Source organism: Camarhynchus parvulus, chromosome 3, assembly GCF_901933205.1.
Source record: "Camarhynchus parvulus chromosome 3, STF_HiC, whole genome shotgun sequence".
Classification (NCBI taxonomy): domain Eukaryota; kingdom Metazoa; phylum Chordata; class Aves; order Passeriformes; family Thraupidae; genus Camarhynchus; species Camarhynchus parvulus.
The window spans coordinates 44541256-44564144 of record NC_044573.1 but is presented as its reverse complement, the minus strand read 5'-3'; the positions used below and the strand labels follow the sequence as shown (position 1 = coordinate 44564144).

General features: G+C 34.2%; 1 protein-coding gene across 1 annotated transcript in view; it reads right to left on the bottom strand.

Moving 5' to 3' along the window:
• RYR2 (ryanodine receptor 2) overlaps positions 1-22889 on the bottom strand; it is a 380434-nt gene that overhangs the window by 54780 nt on the left and 302765 nt on the right. The window contains exons 66-78 of the mRNA XM_030944688.1: positions 20801-20931; positions 18741-19061; positions 17142-17382; positions 16645-16732; positions 15483-15575; positions 14950-15120; positions 13922-13981; positions 9664-9798; positions 6372-6484; positions 5633-5729; positions 1271-1374; positions 678-729; positions 491-544 (exon numbers count right to left, since the gene is read on the bottom strand). Coding sequence (XP_030800548.1) covers positions 491-544; positions 678-729; positions 1271-1374; positions 5633-5729; positions 6372-6484; positions 9664-9798; positions 13922-13981; positions 14950-15120; positions 15483-15575; positions 16645-16732; positions 17142-17382; positions 18741-19061; positions 20801-20931 — 1660 coding nt within the window. The remainder of the gene's footprint in view (positions 1-490; positions 545-677; positions 730-1270; positions 1375-5632; positions 5730-6371; positions 6485-9663; positions 9799-13921; positions 13982-14949; positions 15121-15482; positions 15576-16644; positions 16733-17141; positions 17383-18740; positions 19062-20800; positions 20932-22889) is intronic.

The following is a 22889-nucleotide window of genomic DNA, read 5'->3' as shown; positions in this document are numbered from 1 at the left end:
TAGCAGTACCAATGACCAGAAGTTCACCACATTTTATTAAGAAGCACTAACACACATGTGAACATAAAACTACTGTATGAATTATAGGTATTGAATGTAAATGACTACTGCAAAAAGTAGTATTATAGTATTTTAAAAATCCAAACTAATGGTAGGGCAGAATAATTTAAAAGATTCAGTCTGTTATTATCAGACTTTTAGACTAAGTTACTATCTGTAATACCTAACTAAAAAGTTAAAGTTAAATGAGATAAATGCGTAAGATTTACTAAATTATTCTCTATTTAATCTTATATTATGTAATACTGTGAATGTTTCTGTTTCACTGATATTAATCTGGGGACCTATATCTGCCATATCCAGCTTGTGACATGCAGTTCACTGGCATAATAAGCTGCAGTAAGCCATGAACCAAAAAACATAAATGTCAGCTGGAAGCTATGAAATAATGTCTAACATGACAAGAAAAACAAAACAAGTATAATCTTACTTCAAAACTCTTCACTTCTTCTTCACCATCATCATCTTCTTCATCATGGCAGCTCTGATACCATGTAGAAAGAAAACATTGCTGATAACTCACAATTTACAGATAACACTTTACAAATTAATTATCTTGATCTTCTAAACTAACTTAATTAAAACACAAAATAAGCAATAGGTATCAAACCAGTTACCTTTGCCATAATGTCAGCATAAGCCATATACAGGAAATCTTCTTCCAGTTTGCTGGTTAACAGACAGAGGAAAGGTAAAATGAGGAAGATTAATTACAGTAGAACTGAAGTGCCAAAATATTTTAAAACATCTTAAAATATTTTAAAATAACTTCTATGCTCATAAATAATTACTAAAGTATTTTTGGAAAATGAAGACTTTATTAACTTATACAAATAGAAAAGTATAGCCAGCTACAAACACAGTACTCAGAAATTCATAAACACCTTCCAGTAAAGTGAATATAGTTAATTTTTAATTATACTTAGAATATATTTCATATTCAGGATGCAACTGTCAATAGGGAACATAGAAGACAGAGGAGTAGTGAGCCCTGAACACAGTATCCACAGCTGTGGAAAAAGTCATATTAAAATCTCTTTACATACCACAAGCTAAAGAGGTTTGAGCGTAACTCAAACTCACCGTATGTTCATAAGCACATTTTGGCCTAGCTTATGCAATCTCACTTGAAAAGAGACATATATGACTTCAAACACAGGAGTAATCTGAAAATCGGCATACACTCTCAAGCCTCTCACACCATCCCTACCATTTTTCAGTCAAGGCTGTTCGACTGAATAGCAGAATAAGTTGATGTAAAGGATCAACTCTTTTAAGGCTTTCATCTTCTTCTGGTGGCTCTTCTCCAGGTTTCTTTAGGGGAAAAATAATTTAAAAGTATATTTAATTATCTACAGTGAAAAATGTTTTACTTTATGCAATTTTCTAAACATTTAATATTAACATATGTAATTTTGATTTGAACAACCAGGAAGAAGCAACTTCCAAGCAAAGTATGACAAAACTGAACCCCGACTGTGTTTATGACCATGAAGACTGAAAAGATGATGCCACTTGCAAAGCTTTGGATTTTTTCTCCTCATAAAAATCAACTCTCTTCCCTAGATTCGGAAAATAATGTCAGTCTTACTCTGTTATCCAGAACTAGTGGTAATCAGATGCCATCATTTATTATTATACTGTCTGTTGCTATGTTGACCAGCTTCATCAGATAAAAATGAGAGTCCTGTTTCAAGTCTATGCCGGGTATAATGTTCACTGAGAAACTCTGAGAGATTTTGAGGGAGAAGAAATCTAAACCTGAAGCTTACCAACAGTTTTAGACAGAAGGAGCTCTATCCACCAACAACGGTAATGTTGGCAGGATGTAGAATTTTAGCAGATGGCAAATCAATAATGTACAAAAAATATTATATATGATTCAATAATATATATATAAAAGGATAAAGAGAGTTCTTTTTTCATGTGGTTATTTTTCTTTCCGTTTTAGACAGCTCTAGTTGGCTTTCTTTGAAAGAAAAGGTATAATGACAAATGACCAAAGCAGTGTTCTGAAAAGCATCTATACAAATCTCTGACTTCTTATTGCTTGCCAAAAGACATTTCAGAAAGTAAGTTTTGCCTATCAAGTTATTAAAAAAATTGCTGCATCCAGACACTCTTTTCTATGAAGAATCTGGTAGCTCAAAGAAAATTGGTTGTATAAAATATGCCCACTCTTCAGCCTTGTTTTCATCTAGCACTACACACCAAAATACGGATAAAAAAAATTCCATGCATTGATAAGACAGCACGAGTATTACATTCTTATGTTGCCATATGTTATCTGTTAAGCAATAAGGATGTGTTGGCCACTTCAGAGATAAGAGGAAAATGTTGTTTTCTATTAAGAAAACAACATTTGCATGCCATTCCTGTGGGAATGCTTATAGCTTTCTATGAATACTACTATTTCCATGGGCCTGTGAAGTCCACCTTTCCCATGCAGCTGTACCAAACATGACTGGCTGCAGCTGAGAATTCCCTTCAGCTGATGTCTATGCACAATGGTTGTTCCATATGCCACTCTATGATGGCCATACGAGGTTCATTTCACATTTTCATTATGTGATAATATTTACAGTATCAATAACAAGACCAGAACAATTACGGATGTCTTCCCCTGCTCTTTATTTCAATCTCATTTAGAATGCTGACCTTCTCTTTAATTAACTGGCAGTATTCTGTACTTCATAATGTTATCAACCAGGATATCTCCTTAATGCTATAAAAACTGATGAAACAAAAGGGCAAAAGTTGTGTTAATGTGTTACTAGTTTACATAGATTTATTGAAATTAAACGGAGGATCAAATTCACCAATGACTGATTTAAATAGAACTCATTATTAAGCACAGCATGAATACTAGAATCAGTGATTTTCTGTCATTTCTGGCCAATAAGTATGCTTAATTTTCATTGTCTTGAGACATTTGCCCTATAATTATTTAAGTGTAAAACAAAAAGCTTTACCTGAATGTAACATAAGAGGGTAAAACAAATAGGTTGGATAAGTTTTAGCTGCCATTTCTAAATCTTGAAGACTTAAAAATATTATTTTATATAATGTAATTATATTATTAATATTTTACATAATCTAAATTTCTATTAAACAGATTGTTATTACAGTTTATTATTTCAAATAACATCTACCAATAAAACAAATCAACTATTATGTCAAATAAGCTTAAGTGTTCATATAACCTATTTATTTAAGCAGGCATTTTTACAATTAATAAAAAGTGTTGAATACCTTATGATGCTAACATGAAACATAAAAATCTAGTTCCCTAAGAGGCTTGATATGTTGAACCAGAATTAAGAATCAACACAAACTCCTCAAAAAGAGCACAAGTGAATTCTTTTATCCTTTAACTTCACAAGTGGAAGAAGACTCACTTTTGTATAACAGGCTTAAGGAGAGAAGATTCAGGGAGAAAAACTGCAAGTGTAAGTTCAGTTCTCTGCTTTTATGTTAGGGAAATGCTTAATTCCCAAATCCCAGAAAAAGCTTTTACCACCAGTCTATAAATCACCAGGATCTGGCAAAGTCAGCAATAAAGTAGCTTTGACTGCATTTGTTCCTTTCAATAATTTTTACTTAGCAGAAAAGAATGGTCAAGGTTCTCAGTATTGAGAAACAACTCACTATGGCATAAAAGATTGTAGTGCACTAACTAGAGAGAGTTAAAGGACAGGGATCTTGCCTATAGTTTCTGGGTCCTGGATCGATTAATTTTCCTATTTAATATGTGAACAGTCCAGAAACTTCAGACAACCCTTCAAGAATACATCAGAGAGCCCAAGGCTCCCCCTTTCTCCCCTTCCAGATGAGTTCTGCTACCCTAGCCTAGATTGTGATTCCATCTTGAGAGTTCAATAAACTTTTAATTCCTTGCTAAACCAGGGTATAGTTTCCCTAAGAGGAAACTTCACCAGCAACACAACCACATCTTTCATGATGTCCACAAAACATTCTGTGTCAGATCCACAAAGCTGAAACTCAAACTCTCACCTTTCTGGGAGTGAGTGCTCTAAGGCAGCAAGAATGTGATGCAAATTTATTTAAAAGACAGGTGGAGCTTTGTGTGCTTTTTTAATGAGAGGTGCAATACATGTCTCCCAGAGAGAGCAATGGAAACACACATATCCATATGTTCGAGGAATTAAAAGGGAATTCCTGTAGGTTTTTTTAAAAATAAAGGATGATACAAAAGCCAGGACAGTCTGCTTCTGTCCTCTCTGAGAAAGTTTTTCACTCAAGCTACTGGTTGACAAGGAGTTATTAATAAACTTAGCAGATACATGGGTTCATCATGGAGGTAAGGAGACAATCCTTAATGTCAGTGTGGCCAAATTACCATGCTGGGCTGTTTCTTTACATGAACACACCTGCACATACCGCACATAGAGTACATGTCTCACCCTGCAGAGACCTATGTTGCTCCACTGCACACTCATGCTCCCAACTGCTAAAATAGAATTATTTTTGAGACTGAACCTGCACTATTTAAAACACCTGCATTGTGTTGGGATACATAAGGATATCAGTTGAAAAGGCTGTATACAAAGGAAACATTTGTAGAAGTCTCTTGTATTTTCAGAGTAAGAATAATATTGTTCGTAAAATAAGGATGCCACTAGAAATTAATTCTGCATGTGTGCTGGCAAAACTGAACTTCCAAAGTCTGTCTGAGTTGAGCTCATTGCTGCTGATTTCCCTTTCACTATTTCTATCCTAATTTTCAAAATTGTTTACAACTTGGGTGACTGGTTTTAAGCATAAGCTTTAAGCAGTAAAAGCAGATAATTAATTTTTTTTTGCTAATAGAAATTTTATGGTTTTCTTCCTCTCTCTATTACAGAGAGCAGGCTCCCCGTACAATAAAAATACTTATTTCAGATTGTGTTCTGTTGGATCTCCCAGGGACTGAATCAGTTCCCAGTTTCTTCCCCAAGCTGTGAAAAAGCTGCCCTTCAGAGAGACAATTTTAAGAGATGAGGACCCCAGACTTAAATGGAAATCATTGTAGGTATTTGCAAGGCTAAAGACATTGGCTCTAACACTTCACTACTGGGAAAAACCTTCATGTCCCTGCCAAGAGGATTCTTCTGTGAAGAAGCAGACTGACAGCTTCCAAGGAACTGACTGATCTAAGACTAGATTCCTCTAGTTTCATATTCTAACCTTTTGACTTAAATGGCTTTAATGTGGATTATGCAGTCCTCAAATACACAAAGGTTAGCTGCAAAACAGGAGGGAATAAGTTGTTCCAGTTCTCCACAGGGCAGAAGATATGAGATAGGGGAATGACAGCAATTGATATGTAATTTAGGAAAAAAAGCTTTATAAAAGGTTATTGAAGCCCTGAAGCAAAGAGCCTGAGGGGATTTTGGAACCTCCATCATGCGTAATTTTTAAAAAGCTCTCAAAGTGACGTGGTTATAGCTCATCTCTTTGGGAAGAGATAGCTTAAGTGATATCTTAGCTACTTCAGAGGTTTATAATTATTACTATACAAGGAGAATGTTAATCCATAATACATTCCTATGACCCTTTCACCCAGACGTACTGCTAAGTCTTCTATCAGTTTGTCTTCAAAGTAGTGCTCTTCTGTTTCAATCCAAGATTTGTCATAGCCTTGAAGAAAGAGATTGACGGCTCTGTGTCTAAAAAGGAACATTTAAAACAAAAGCTGTAAACTTGTAAAAAGAAGATTTGGTCAATATGAATTTCATCCAGCTTGAACAACTGTCCAGTCATTACAACAATAATTTAAAAGGGAAGAAAAAGTTCTATGTTAAAACCTATCAAAGCACCCATTTAAAAAGAAAATTTACATTAAAGTGTTTTATTTAAAACTGTGTCACAATAATTGTAAAACTGATGCTAAAACATAGTAATAATTAATTAGGAATGGATACTAAATAAAACTGTAAAGAAATTTAAATGCAACAAATAAAAAAAATTATCACATTGGTGAGTTTTATGTTCTTTATATATAAAATATTTTCATATTTTTAATACAAATATTAAGATAACAGAAATAGATAACTTTGGATTGTGGTCAGATAATTGCATTTTTTAAAGTTGAGGAACAGACTTGAAATTAGAAATTGAAAATTATATTTTTTGTTATTCTTTTCAGAAGATGGGGAAAAGTAACTAAACCTAATAAATAAAGCAATATACAAGCTATAATACCAAGTTTATCAATTAATGGCTTTATTTTTTTTTTCCTTTTGAGCTTGCCAAATAGCTCTGTATGAACTTTAGTGGATTTGTGAAAGACAGAACAATACAGGTCTTACCTTGGCAGATTATACAACGGTGCCATTCTAAAGCAGGCCACTACTGCTCTTTTCCTCTGTTTAGACAGCAGCTTATGCCACACTGCTTTTTTGGACCGCTGAGGATGCTCAACCTGTTACACAAAATGCACACGGAAAAATAATGTGGCAATGTGCCTAGTGTCAGGATACAGTAATATTACTAAAAGTGTTAGTTAACAGATAAATCAAGTAGAAAAGCAACAGAAGAAGAATAGATCAGAAAAAGGGTTCTAGACAGAGTTCAAGCATTCAGCCAAATCATGGAATCAGCATTTAGAAAATAAACTTAAAGCAAAAATCTCCCTTTCTTGGTATGATATAGACATTCTTCTTTTTCACTTCATTCTACTTTTGCTATCTTTTATATAGAACACTATCATCAATAAGGCCATCTCTCAGGAAGCCTTAACTTTCAATGCAAAGAGTCTTCTTTCGTTCCATCTTTTATGTCTAACTCTTTACACACGTACAGGTAAATTGTACACCTTCACATTGCCTCAGACAATATTTTTAAAGAAATTTTCATGGATACAAAAAATCTTTTACTTGTAATATTTACCATGATCAGTTACTATTGAAAGGAAATAACTTCAGGGAAGAGTGACAAGTACAAAGACTTAAGACTAAATCTTTCCTGTGAAGTAGCACAGACAGAATGTACATCAAACGTACATCAATACCTCAAAACACTTTAGCTACATTTAAGAAAACTACAGCTCTCTCTTAAAATATATTCTCTTTCTGCATCCTGGCTCTACAGTAGCACAAGATGAAATAGGGTGTGCTCCACCTTTATCTTTTATGCCTTTAGGGTTTCTTCTTCCACCTTTTATTCTTTTTTCTATCCCAGGGAAATCACTGCTGTGGTGCTGAAGAGCACCTGCATACTTCTGTATATAGCCTGACTAGATAGCTGGGAACCATGACTGCAGACTGTGCTACAGATCACTCCTTTCCCACAGCCTATTTAGTCTCTGTGATTTATTTCACACATCTTCCATAAAAATTATATAATTTGATTTAACCTATGCAGCCGTTGTAGAGTTAAGGGGAGTTGAACTTTGGGGTGGGCTGTTTGGTTTTTTATGGGTGGTTTGTTTTTTTACAAACAACTACACTGCTGTGTGTTCCAACAGCATCAAAGAAGCCAGTGAAAGTTAGCATTTCTACCCTGAAAGTCTTACTAATTCTTCCTTGCAATAAAATCAAGCATTATATGAAAAAAATGCAATGACAATTCTGATATTTATGTAGATTCAAAATTCAATCCAAATTTGGTTATCCAGTTTAGTGAAATACAAAAAATACTAACAGTTAAACAATGAACACTTATTAAACAGACAAAAACACTGCCATTCAGTGAAATATAGAATTATACTTGTAAGATTAAATGGTAGTAATCTTAAATAAGCTCTTTCTAAAAATTAAAATACAAAAGAAAAATGTTTTTTAAGAGGAAGGACAAAAAAACATTCACTGCAAACATGTTTACAGTCACAAAAACAAGTGCCAGCACTACTAATTTAAAAGTCAGACAAATCCAAATGTGAAAGTTAGGTAATTAGTAGTATCTTCACAATTATAAAACCCTCAATACTTTCCCAAAAGAAATAGCCTCGGCCTACGCAAGCAGATTTCTGAAAACAGTAAAAACAAAGAAGTTAGGTCTGCATGGAAAGAAAACACAAAGAATGGACTGTTCATTGCCAGTGCAATACAGAAAACATTTAAAGTATATATGGAGAACAGAGTATTTTTATGCAGAGAGCAAAAGATTACTCAAGACTATCATAAAAACAGATGCAGTGCTCATATATTCATTCATTTTAAAGACACCAGATTTCCCATTTCAGTAACAAAAGCTCCTGAGCATTTATCTATAGAAGATAAAAAAAGCTGTAAACAAATAGGTGCAAGGCAGCCATAAAAAAGAAAAAGCAGAAAACTTGTCAACAAGTCAGAAGTACTGATCTTTAATGTTGATCTGGATGAGAATCTATCCTGTTCTGGATCATCTCAATCAACTTTGATAAAACCAGGGTAGAAGAGAAAACCTTTCCCTCCCTGCCCCCACATTTCTAGTTTTCTCTAGTCTTCTTTCCTCAGAGCAAACCTACATCCTTTCAAATGAGCACCCATTCTCCTCTCTCTCTCTCAGAGGCAAACCATGATTGACAAGGATTTACTTCCATACTTCTATCCCTTTTTGCTTGCTCCATACAGCAACAGGTAAAAAATAGTGACTCCTCCTCATTCTCTTCTACCAAACTCTGTAAGGCTGTTGAACTTGCAGCAAATCCATATCAAGGCTGGCAAACTATATGAAGAAGAGTTCTGTGATGCAACAGACAGGACACTGATATTCACATCAACACACCTTCTGCAGAGTGCATATACAAGCACATTCACATATCTCTCAGGTTCCTATTGACTGAACCAGTGACTTCCTGACAGTGAGGAAACTTCTTGACATTGGATCTGAAAACTTTTTGAGAGAAACCAACTCATATAATGAGAATGCAAGAGAACCTTGAATTTTTAGATGTTCTTTGAAAAGGAAAAAAAAATAGTAAAATTTATATCGAAACAGTTTGTAGCCTATGTTGTCCAACCAGCAGTGTTCATCTCTGCCATTAAGAACACCTTTCAAGTTAATGTCCTGTTTTTTCACTGCATTTTAAAAAGGAAAAAACATAATAAATCTAAAGTGCATAATAGGTAATATTTCAAAGAGAAAAGTCACAAAAATAACTTATCAACTAGTCTTTGACCTGTAAGATGTACCCATATAGGAGATTTTTTAACTTCATATTTTAAAGCATACTGGAAAGGAGACAAAATAAAAACCAGAATTACTTAAATAAAAGTTACTGTAGTTCAGGCCACATGGGAAGCTCATATATTAATGCAAAAAACATTAAATAATACAATAGAGCTTTTTGCCAGATTCTGATGCGACTTAAAGTTTCTGGCAGAACTTTTTCAGAAAAAAAAGATTCCTCCAACCTGCTTCTGCTGTTTCTTGAATGCAGCAAGGAATATATGAGTTTTCCAGATTGGCCAAACAAATTGTTGTAGCTGCTGTAAATACACTGCAAGATAGATACGAGCATGATACTGGACTACAAAACAGGATTAGGCATGTAAACAGTCGCTATCAAAAGAAAGAAAAAAGATTGTAACATTAAATACAGCAGGTGAAAGTACAAATGAAAGGGTAAAGACTTTTATTTAGATTAAGAAGCAATGAAATTGGTAAAATGTGTCTAACCTGTTCCAGGTGAAACAGCACATTAGCTATATCAAGGACCCTTTCCACAGTCTTCTCTGGATCTGAGGAATCTTCAGTCCTGTTTGGCAAATCTTTATAAAGTGCCATCTGCCACCTAATGGCAGGATCCTCAAGCTGCAGGAGAAAGATTTCACATGTCACTAAGGCAAGATGTTCCAAACAGTTTAACTAGTAGAGAAACAGCTTCAAAGGTAAACTGAAACACTTTATATGCTAACCTACACATTTACATAACCCATCCAGCATCCATTACACTGTGAGAACAAGACTAATTTGTGCAATGCTTTGTAAGAGCTTCCAGAAAACATACAGTGTTTTGGGTTGGAAGGCAACTTTAAGGCCATCTACTCCCAACCCCTCTGCCATACACAAGCACACCTTCCACGAGAGCAGACTTCTCAAAGTCATGTCCAACTTGGCCTTGAATACTTCCAGAGATGATGTATCCACAGTTTCTATGAGCAACCTGTCCCACAGAACTAAAACACTAATAATCATACAAATAGCAAAAAATCATTAGCCAACAAATAGCACTGGCATCAGCAATGAACATAATATTTGAGGAAAAGTAATGAATATGAGGTACACAGACATAACTTAGTACACTGCCTTTCCCATTATTAAATGAAACAACATTAAAAGTGTTGTTCTATTAGTTGGGATTACTTAATTTTCAGTCATGGAAATTAGTAGTATTGCTATTATTTACATTTATCTTAAATTTTTTTAATCGTTAGAAAATGCTAATTTTACTGATTATTAGCTAAAAAATTAGAAGTTAATTTGGAAAACTGAAATCCAGATGCATTTGCTTATCAGCCCACAAATTATAAAGAACTGTAAGAAGCAAATTGTTTTTTATCAAGTTTTTCTCTTCACATTTCATTTTTTCTACTTCATTAATCTGTTATTCTCTGTTTTACAATTGGTGATTTCTTTTTGGTTTGTTTTGTCTCCCCAGCCCTTCTGCTAACCAAGACTAATGCAACACACATTGCAACCATTTACCAATGACACTGATGACCCATTTTACTGAGAACTGTGGCCAGTGATCATTTCTGATTCTGCAGCTGCTGCTGAAGACACACTGGCCCAGATGGCTAGAGAACTCAGGGGGGGGCTAAACCCTGCAGATTTCCATAGGACTTGAACTCAACACTTACTTGTCTAAAACTTCTTTGTGGATCCAGATTTCAATTTGTGCCTAAGATGAGACAATAATGCTAATTCACCTCCTCAAAATATATTACAATACAAGGTTTACTCAAGTTCCAGGAATGATTAAAAACTTACACAGTCGTTCATTAATAGTTTATTACAACCTAGAAAGCCACATTTTGCAGGCATTTCTTCCACCTTTCGGCTTTTCCATTTAACCACTGGCACATCCACAGTCTTTGTTTGAGCATTTGACTGGATCATCATGAATAGATAGTCCACATAAGACTTTTTAATCACAGGTGGAGATGTCTTTTGATCTGAGGACTCCTCACATTCTATCAAGGTACAGCTTTTTTGTATAGGTAGTTTTCTAAGGGCATGAGTAGTTGGCATTTCAAGGTGTGAATTAGAATGGTTGGAAGAAGATTTTGGTGACTTGAGCTTCATCCATGTCAAAATGAATGCAAGTTTCATCATCAAGTTCTTGAAATAAAAGGCTTGGTACTGAGTAACAGCATGCAGGCATGCAAGGAAAGGAGAGATAGAAACAGGGTGAAGACAAATGTAGACAAAGGTAGACAAATGCATGAAATAGACGCCAAAACATTAAAAGCTAAAGATACAGAAGGATGATTCTCTAACAGTGTAGTACTCCAAAAAGGAATCTAGATAAATTACATTTTAGCTCTTAAATGTAAATAACAGAATGTTAGGTGTCTGTGAGAAGAAGTGGTTAACAGAAAACACCATTTAAAGAAAGAATATTGCTATGGTTGGAAGCAAACCAGCCTTTCAAAAAGCAGTATTTTTCCTACATTTTGAAAGCCACTTTACACAAACACCACTATAATTAATTTACATATTAATTTATAGTAGAAAATAATCATTTCAATTTATAAGACCATTTGGCCCTTGTTTCCATTATATCTGATTCAATTAGACAGTAAAAGGGTAGTCTATGCATGATGGCATCATTTTTTGTAACAAGAAACATCATCTTGACTGTATAGTGACTGAATCCTAATGACATCAGAGAATTATGGAATAAATTGTATTTGTACATAATAATTTGTACATAACTACTGAATTTAACTTCAGGTGTTATACTTTAGGTAACTAACTACACACTTACATTTAGTGTTAACTCTAGAATGTGTCATGAGAAATCACCGTTTTGTCTGCAGTTAACTACTTGTCACATACAGGTCTAAAAGGTCTAAATCAGAGCTTTTAAAAGTTATTAAAGCAATATGAAAATAGCTGTAAAATAAAGCTAACTACAATAGCAGTTTAATTTTGTTATCTATGTACTATATGGTTCTCTTTCAGATTTTCATCTTCCACTGGGAATTCATTTAAAAATAGAGAATTCTACAGTCACTGATGAAGTTTACAACTGGAAAATCCAACAGTGTGGATTTTGGATTAGCTAAAATTACTTTTGGTTTAATAATCAAGGCACTGTGAAATTGCATCAATCTAAGAAACTTAAAAGCACTTTTATTCTCATGTAGTATAAACAGAGATGATGTATGTTGCTTAACAAGAGCAAACTTTTAATTGAAGCATAGGAAGCTTCTCAAGAGAAAGCACAGACCAAGGTATTAGGATGTACATGACTTCCAGGCAACAAAGCAGTAACAGACAGAAATTTCTTAATAGCAGAACATATCACTGAAGAAACAAAACAGAAACTGAAGTAGTTAAAACAGGAGGGTAAGTGCTAAATAGCAACATGAAATCCCAGGTAAGACTTGTAACTGCATGGCTCACAAAATTACAATATACACATACTGAAAATGCCAGAACAGAGATATCCATCACTGTCACTAAGAAAACCCTATTGAAGCTTTTACACAAAAACACCTCATGTTCAAAGGTTTTATGTTCATGGCAATCACCTTGTTTAAGTACTGTTGCTCATTAAGATCTTCAGAAACACTGCTTTCTTCCTAGTATTTTGCCTGTTTGTTTTCTGCTTCTCAGTATATAACAATATTTGCTATATAAGGATAAGTATTTCAAGGTTTTAGGATTCAAACAAATCTTTAGAGTAAACTTTTCTATGTGCAACCCCTATAATTTAAAGCTACTGGATTAAACACTTTTGTTGTTAACATGGCAGAGACATATGGAAAATATGATGAGAGAAAATTAATCTTCACATATTAATCAGGAAGAACCATCTCACTACCAGCTCATTGAAAAAAATTATTACTGCCATGCATTGATTGCAGTGGAATCTAGACTTCTGAATGATTCTTAAATAACGGTTTAGAAAAAAAAAGCACCAGATTTTCTAACTCAGGTTTACTCTTTTGTGACCTTTTAATAAGCACAGAAAACAGTAGTTTAGTTTTCCCTTGAGGTGAATAAAAGATGGGGAAGGGGGAGGAGGTAGAGGACAATCTTAAGTAAAGCAACATCCATAGGTACGATTCCATCTCTCTTCAACAGTGAAGACACATGCATAATTTTATTACACTTCCATATTCTGTCTTCTTTTTCTTTATTTGAAGCATTAATAAAACAGTTTCATCACACTGGCCATTTCAAGATTTTCCCCTAAAGCTATTCACCTGGCACTACTTGGAATTCAGTAACAGAAATCTATTTTTTCCCAAAATACCTTCTTTTCCCAGGGCTGAAAAGCAGGAACCAAACAGAGAATACTGGAGGTTTTTCACTTAACAGAGTATGTCAAAATGGTAGCTTCCTTTTCATTTACACTTCAAGCTGATACCAAGTAACTTTGAGCATTTTGCTCAAAGACTAGATTTTATCTCAAATGCTAGTAGGTGCAGTTTAAACAGTGATAGAGCTTCCTTCCATCTCAAATTTTTTATTAATGGCATGAATGGAGAGAAATTTGAAGTGCCATATATCATTGTATATAGTGCACATAAACACACATTAAAAACCTAACATCTATCAGTTAATATGAACAAGTTACTTGACAGAAGAGAATAAGGGACTACAAGTTATCCTAATGAACCAAGGCAGGCTGCCATTATACAGCGCTGACAAATGAATTCAAAGGAAGAAAAATCAAATTTAAAAACTGCACATAGATTACCTTGCCCTGAAGGTGAATATTACTGCGGATGACATCTCGTACTTCATCTTCAGTGTCTTTCTGCCAATAGATTGCAAACCATATAAATTAAGAATGGAAGGTAATTAGGAAACCTTATGATTCATATAAATATCAACCTTGGGCTTCATGAGATGATGAACGAAACTGACAATATGAAAGATTGAGAAAAATATCAGAGACAAACCTTCTCTTAACCAAGCTTGCAGGATCAAGTACTGGATGGCATCATACATGTCTGTTCACAGTAACACACTAAATGCAAGCCTGAATTCAAACTGCTAACATACACATATGGAAAGTTTGACCAAATAAAGCCAGTAACATGAACAGAGCCTTCTATGATTTGAGTTCTCTTTTTTTGCAGAGCTCTTTCATAGCATCCTTTATAGGATTCAGTTCAACAGTCCAATGGTCATATAACCCCCTACAGTGTAGAAAGTATTATAGCTTAAGCAAAGGAGTATATTCCAAATTAAAATCAAATTATTGCACTGTGAGTATATACCCAAAAGAATCACTTTTGAAACAGTCTATCCCTACAGAAATTCTTTCATTCACATGAGAACACTTAAAGGGAAATCGTTATGATATTGGGCACAGAAGTTAGGAAACAGCTAGTTCTTAATTTTATGAGAGTCACAGAATCAACTAGATTGGAAAAGACTTCAGAGATCAACTCCAACTACACTCAAGCTTCGTAAAATATAACAAACGCTATTTTGCATTAAAAATTAAGAGAAAGAAATAACTACTGAATATTATCTCTATTCATATACTGATCATTCTGAAATACATCCATACTGATCATAAGTATGTTCAAATTGAAATGTTTTAAGCCATGAGGAAAATACGTAGATACACACCATAATCACCCACTGTGACCTTATAAAACAGAATTACAATCTTGATTCTCTGAATCATGCTGTAAGAATCAACACAGGGTGAAACATTCAAAAATTAGATTAGTAAATATTTTAAACCTTTAGAAGTCCAAGAAGAGCACCTACCATGCTAAAACGATTTTTGGCCAGTGCAATTAGCTCTTGGTCTCCAGGGGCACAAATGTTTAGGCCTATTGGAAGCAATCTCTTCAGTGCTGCCACAATGAGAGAGGTCTGCATGGAGTAGCGGTCACCTTTTCGCTTCATCTTCTTCCTTTCCTGGTCAGAAACTGCTGCCTGCAGAGTAAGTAAAAAGAAACCAAATCCAGTATTAAACAAAAGAATTGTACTAGCAACTTTGTACTTTTGTCTGGTTTGACAATTTCCTTATTATCTATACAGGTGTGACCTCATCCAGGGGAACTGGCATTTTAACATTGCCAATATTTTGCAATGTGTTACTCAAATGACTGTGCTTTGCATCTTAACCCAGTGTTTTCAATAGATTTCTTCACCAGAAAAAAAAAAAAAACCAAAAGCAAATCCCCTGCCCTCCAAAAAAAAAAAAAAAAAAAAAAAAAAATTAAACAATAAAAGCTGCTTCTCTGGAATCTTCCTGACTCCTTCCCTTCGCAAAGAGAAAAATATGATTACGCTACCTTAGACATCTTAGATTTGGTGTCACTGATAAGAAAAGACATGTTGTTGATTTCATTTTGTACCACAAAGTTCTGCTCTTCCCTTTTGAAATTCTGAAAATATACAGATCCAGTTAGAAGCATTTATATGAGTCCTCTATCTAAACACACCTTAAATAAAAGTACAAATTAAGTAGAAATCTGTAAAGTCCACAAGTCAAGACAAAGGCAGTAAAAATTAACAGATGATCAACAATGTCCTGGAATTTCAGCTTCATTTACATTGCATAACTCGGTAGTGTAAGTTTGGGGATTTTCTCCATGCTAGAGAGAAGGAAATGTTTCTCTAGCCATGAAAAAGACATGATAAAAATCTCATCCCTCCTCCAATTCAATATAAAAATATTGTCCAGGTTTTCCCTTACTAAATTATTAATTCATTTTTCCCCATTATAAACTTCCACTATATTCAGGTAGATAAGAAAATACTTAAATAAAATATTAAAATTATGAATACACAGGCGATTTCATTATCTGGTATCCACCCATAGTGTAATCACTTTTTGTGCACAGTGTTGTTTATAATAAATCTTATAGCCAAATTCAGGCACAAATACTGAACTTATAAGGTATCTTGTTCCCCATACTTGAGACAATTGAAGCTATAACAAATAAAGAAATTTCATATAGACAAGAGTCCACACAAAGATCTAATGCCTTAAAGCAATTTGACTCTCTTGAGTTTTTAATTCCTTGTGCTCCAGTATTCACTGAATCAGGTTTTATTTAAGATGTATCAGTGCTTACTAGCTGTGATTACAAAAAGGCTATGGTTAAAATAATTTAAAAGGGTTAAAATAATTGAAAAGAAAAAATGGTAAGGATACAAAATGCAATGAGTTTAACACATTTTAAAAAAATCCCAAATAACAAACCCACAACAAAAAAACTAGAATCTGTAAGAAAATTATCTTTAATCAATTTACTATGTTACAAAATACCTATCCAACTCTCTTATTTTCTCTGCCATTTCAAAAGTATTAGAAATGTGACTCATTAATACCTTCCCATCTGCAGTTTCACTTCTGTCATTAAATGTGTTTCACAAATATAACCACTAAATAACTGATCTACCTATTAAGAAGTCTTGTTAAAAAAAAGTATTTACCAAGGAATTACTTACATGAGACTTTGACCAGTAAATAAAAACTTCGGCCACCATGCGGAACAACTCTTCTGCTTCAGGATTGGGCTCTTTGAGCCATTTTGCCCTAAAATTTGGTAAAAAGGTGAAAAGGGGGATAATCCTCATTGTCTTAATGCTTTGAAATCACTTTTCAACATTTTACAAGGATACAAATCAACAAAAACAATAATAGATGCTTTTAATCCTTTCTGGTAGCAGTGGCTTTTTGATGTCCTATTTCAAACCCTTACAATCCTTTAATGTTAATCCTAATTCTAATCCAATAGATCTGGATTGAAATTTTGTTTTGTTTTCTTCTCAAAAAGACCCCAGCTCCTCCTAAATGTCAGAAAGCATTAGCTTGAGCAACTGCAAGATTGTCAGACTGAGTAAAAGCCACTTTAATTCAGTGCTAGGCACATCAAGGGACAAGAGGCGGTATCAATAAAAAGGAAGGTTTTATGAGATTCATTGACCTATTCCTCTCCACATACCTGTTATAGTCCACAAATCTAATCAACAAAGGGTAGAAGGCATAGAGGTCCCGTGCCAAAGTGGTGAACTCATCTAGGATGAGCAGTTCAGCCTCCGACATGTCACCTCTGCCTTCTGCTCTTAGATGTTCTTCATCCGATACAACCACTGCTGCCTTTTTCTTTAGTTTATCCATCAGTGGAAGGAAGTGTGTCTTTAAGAGCTGTGGCTTCGCTTTACTTATGATGGGCTGGGAAAACACTATTTAAGGCAATGAATATTATAATATATACCTGGCCACAAAATATAACTAAAATCTTTTACCTTTTCCCACTTCTTTGAATCTTTCTTCTACGCTACAGAGCCAAATCCTGCCCCCATTGAAATCAGCAGAAATTTTGCCAAGAATTAAATGTGGTCAGGATTTCACAAAGTCAATTCACTTTGAGGGCAGAAATTGCAACTTCACGGACTAAGGCTGCAAGATCATAAAACTTGAAACACCTTTTTACTGGAATTCTGTCAGCATAGTATTTGTCTGCATAGTTTTATTGAGCAATGCCAAAGTTGTTTAATGGTATGGATGGACACAAATATAGCTACATAGTGTAGACGGAACTTTTCTCCGCTGCTAGCTCCTGCTTTGAACCTTGCTTGAGCAAAGGGGAGCTGGAAAGCATGCCCTGGTTATTTGAAAACCCACAGAAACATCTTGCCTGTATTTCTTCTGCACACTAAGAAGTCTGGTATGTAGACACAAATGGGAGTGATTCAACTGATTCATTTCAGACTTGTTAATACAAGCTTTTTGAAAATCTGCTCATAACAACAGTTATGTAAATTGGCACTTCAACTGGGCTCATTGGTACCAAACACACTGATTAAATTACACAGAATTTTAGGCAGTTACTACCTATTCTTAGAGTGCATTACATTACTAACTCTCAAAACACTAGGCATTCTGAATGCTGACATGAATAAAATTACTACTACAGTAAATACTGAAAAGTCATGAGAAAGTCTAATTGAAAAATTGAATCCACACAACTGAAGTGACTTTCCCTCAGAGATTGCAACACTGGGAATTAAAGTGTTTTAAAATTAATTTCAAGTTGTTCACAAGATGATAGTCAATGTAACTATTACTAAAATGACATGAGAATTTCAACATTTCATTATAATGAATATATATTAGATACATGCCTTCAAACCCAGGTTTGAAGGATCCAGCACTCATGCAGAATAGCAAGGAACTGTATAATGCCTGTAAATGAAAATTTGCTATATAATGAAAATGGGGCTAAATTACTATAGTCCTTGAATTTAATACACTGCAAAAGGCACATGTAGATACTGTATGAAAAAAGAAATATTCTAATGTACTTCATATATTACTTATAGAGAGTTTAAAACATACTGCTTACACTGCTTTTCGTTCATACTTGGTATTTCTGGTTCATCCAGATCTGTATTGTTTAAAAATGTAAAAATATGAGTGTTCTCCTATTCCTGCTTTCACAGGGCAAATACAGAGTGATTCAGAGTCTGTGTGTGTGTGTATATACATTCTGAATATACACACACATTTGCTTGCTAATTAATTTATTTTCACTTCTTACCTGCTAATCTCTTCATCCAGGCTCCTTCATCAATACCAAGGTTGTTATAGATGATTTTCAATATGTTACCCAACAGTGTGTTCATGTGCTCCGACGTTAAGGCTGTGCAACACATTTCAGCCTTGTCAGGATTGTTCTCTGGCCCATGCTCCCACCAGTGTGACATGTAACTACACAGCATGGGCAGTATGACTTCCATGATATGTGGCATTTGTGTGTAACGAATACCGGATTCGGCCAGTTCCACTATTTCTTCCATCAGCTTCATCAAGGAAGGAATATTTGGGCAAACCTCTTCTACACTAGTTGGCAAATTGAGAACTATTGAAAAAAAAATACCAAATGTCAATAAACTAGGTCATAACAGGAGAACAATTCTCTTCAGCAGCTATTCAATACAACTTCTCTTTTCTGTTTACATTTGCACCCTTGTGATACAAAGGAAACATACCAAACACAATGATAAAAAACACATCCTTTCATACTGTTGAGCAATAAACTGTTTATATGAACAGTTCTGTAATTAAAATTTCTATATGAAACCTTCAACAATGTAAATATTGTGGAACGAATTCATAGAAATCAGATGCAATTTTCTATATACAAAATAAACCTTGAATTTCAAAATTCCTTCCAGTGTAAGTTTTGCTGTTGAGAAAACAAATTGATACCATGAAATATCTCTCAACAATACATCAGATGAGACCTGGAATTCTAATAGAACAAACAGAAACCATTGCCTATCCTAACAAATTGAGCAGATTGAGAAACTGATTCTAGAGATGAATATGTGATTGTAAATGTTTACTTTTGAATTCATTTGAATTTTTAGTTCCTTCCTCTGAAAAGGCACTGCAGTTACCTTGATTTTTGAGGCAGTTTCTTTCATCTACAAAAAAATCTCTGCAAGCACAATCTGTAGCTCCTGAATGTTTAACATACTAACAGACAAATACCATGACATACACAGGTATCTACAGAGCAAAACTTTAGCCTGCAACTTGTGAATACAAGTGTCTCTACCAGCATCCCACAACTCCTTGTTGTCTTTTTTGCCAAGCAGTATATTCTCCTATTTAGAGCAAATATATTTTACACTGACATCACATAGTCTCCTTAAAGATTATGCAATTTTGGACAAAACATTCAAATTTCTGTTAAAAGTCATGACAGTAGAGTGGACTGTATATGTATATAGTAAGTATGCATAATTTTTGATATTTTAAAGTTTGGATACTAGAGCTCCTTGGAGAAAAAATCAGTTATGCTCCCTTTTTTAAAAAATAAAGGTGAAGTTATAAAATTATTGCAGTTATAAACTGACATCTTACACAAACATACACTGTCATCTTTGAGTATCTGTAATATGATATAGAATCAGCATATATGCAGAGCTGGTGAAGTTCTACTGCAACTTCTATTTATTTCAGGAACAGTTTGTGCATGTGACCTTATTCAACAATCATGTTGCAGCATAAGAAACATCAAGAATGGAAAAAAAAGATACATGTAAAGTAAACATACATAATGTCACTGTAAAACATCTGTACTGCCCTTTATGTCTAACAAAATTTCAACCAATCTACATACTAGTCTGCTATTTTTTTAATTTATATGGGCATAATATGTAATTAATACAGCAAAGCTATTTTCCTTCAGTTGCAAGCATGTTTTAGGGACCCAAAACTGTTTATGTAAACTGAGGAACCAAAGCTCCTGACAAGATTGCTTAATTTTATGATCAAATATAGAATATCTGAGGTACTAAAAATGTGCAGTCTCTTCATTAACAAAATTCCAAAGTGGCATTTTGAGAATGGTATCTCAAAATTAACATATCAGTAGCATTAGGAACATATAATGATCAGTTTTACCAGATTGAGAAAAGAAATTGATTAGAAGATTGATTTAGAAAGAAAGATTTAGAAAATAAATTAATCCATGAAATTACAAGAAAATTCTTGCATTATAAAATGTATGCAAAATCACACATCTTAAGGCAAGCAGCATTTATAGTGAAATCATGTTTTCATAATCATGATATCAGTTTCTGGAAATACCTGCTCTATCTCTTGCATTCTTGGTATTGTAGATTGAGTAGATATTATGTTTGTTCAAATGAGTTTCCAAAAAAGCCACTGGAAACGCCCCTGAGAAAGCAGCCAAGCACTCTCCTAGTGCTGATCGTTGCCTGTGAATTAACAAACGCCATTAGTGACACACATCTTTGATCACAGAGCCACAGAATGGGTAAGGTTGGAAAGGACCACCAGTGGAGTCACCTGGTAAGTACTGACTGACCACACCTTGGGGCTTTGTTCTGAGATCAATGCATTTCAAAGAGAAGCCACATTACTGGGATCATCAACACAACAACTTGTAATTGGAAAAGAAGTCTAGCAACCCCCTGCTAATATATGAATGATATGTAAAGACATAAAATCTCAAAGGTGGCCTACACAGCTCATAGAAAATGAAAAACATGCAGGGGAAACCAAAGTAATTATAAAAATGCCTCCTGTTCTCTTACTTTCCTGTCAACTTCACTGACTGTATAATCCCTACTATTAAGAAAAAGCTACTGGATAGACCAAGAGAACAAAATCAGCTATCATTTTATCTAAGTGATATTTCACTTTTCTGAGAAATAATGATAATCACTTTTATGCTTAGTCTAGTATGAAAGTCTAGTTCTTCAGTTAGTGGAAAATTGTTTCTAATGATCAAGAGCTCTGAAATTTTATCACAAAGCCATTGCTTTAATATCTTCAACTATATGACATTTATTTGATAATCAAAATTCTTTGTGTGTCAAAATTTTAAAAAGCCTGTTTCTAGGAAGAAGTAAGTGATGCCCTCCCTGCCACTTCACTTGGGTTCTTCACATGACAGCTATAATAGTCTTTCTAATTTTCCATTTAATTGATCACAGCAGAATTTAGAAAGGTGAGAAATCCCTAGCTGAGACCAAATCACACATGTGACAGAAATTCGAGAGAATTTGAACTCAGGAGTTCAAAGTTTCAACTTAAAAGGAATAAAATACCTCAAAACTGGTCTTGTGATTTAACAAGGTTCATCCTTGGCCTATAGTTTATCTTGGTCTTGGAGATTTTATTCTTTCTAGATCTAACTCATTAAACTTTATTTTGTTAAATCTAACTTCATTCCCATTATCACTCATACTGTTTTCTCCTTCTTTTTTTCCCCCTTTTCTTTAAGCAAAACATATATCCATCACATAAACCTGAGAACAGCATGTGCTTTATGATTTTGGTGGCAGACAATCATACAGTTACACTGATACATTTTGTCTTCAAGAGAAATCCTATATCTTTTATTTACCAAACAGCAAAATAAATTAATTTTATGTCCTTAATGAAATCAAGGAGACCTGATTTTCCACAGATTTGGGGGGTTTCTTGACTTAAATTTTGGTCCCAATGATTTTTCATACTGTTGCCTGTGATACCACCACCAAGTAAGCAAGGGTATGCCATGGGGGTGCTCTGGAGTTATGTACAGGTTGATCTGCTCAAGAGTGTCACTTCCTAGACACTGAACTTCCTAGACTACTGCTGCCGATATCTGAAATGATGCATTCTGTTTAGCTGTCTTCAGAACAGTGTTAGTCATTGCAGTGCAACTCTTCCGTTTTAAATCTGAATTTTTCTAGGTTCTCTAGAATCTCTATTTTATGACCAAACATGGCTTACAAATACCAAATGTAACTTGGAAGGGGGTTAGCAGATACAGAGATGTATAAAACAGCAATTGCAATGCCTCCTTTACCTGGGTAACAGCTAGAAAACAAATAGTGCTTTACAAGCGACAAAATTAAATTTAGGGTAATGAGAAAAAAATATACATCACAATTAAACATCACAGCAGGAAGAATATAACAACTCCTGAGCTGAATGATATAATTTTAGAATACCTTAGTTAACCCTCAAATATAGTGCTGTTCATTATAAAGTCAGATAATTTTATTTTTAATTTTTATTTTAATTAGGAAAAGTATTTTGAAAAACATATAATACAATATTTCAAACATATTATAGTAAATGCATCTGCATTCCACTTAACATCTTAGCACATCTATATTTTCTTTCAAGATATCTTTCCAATAATACCCTTCTATATTAATTT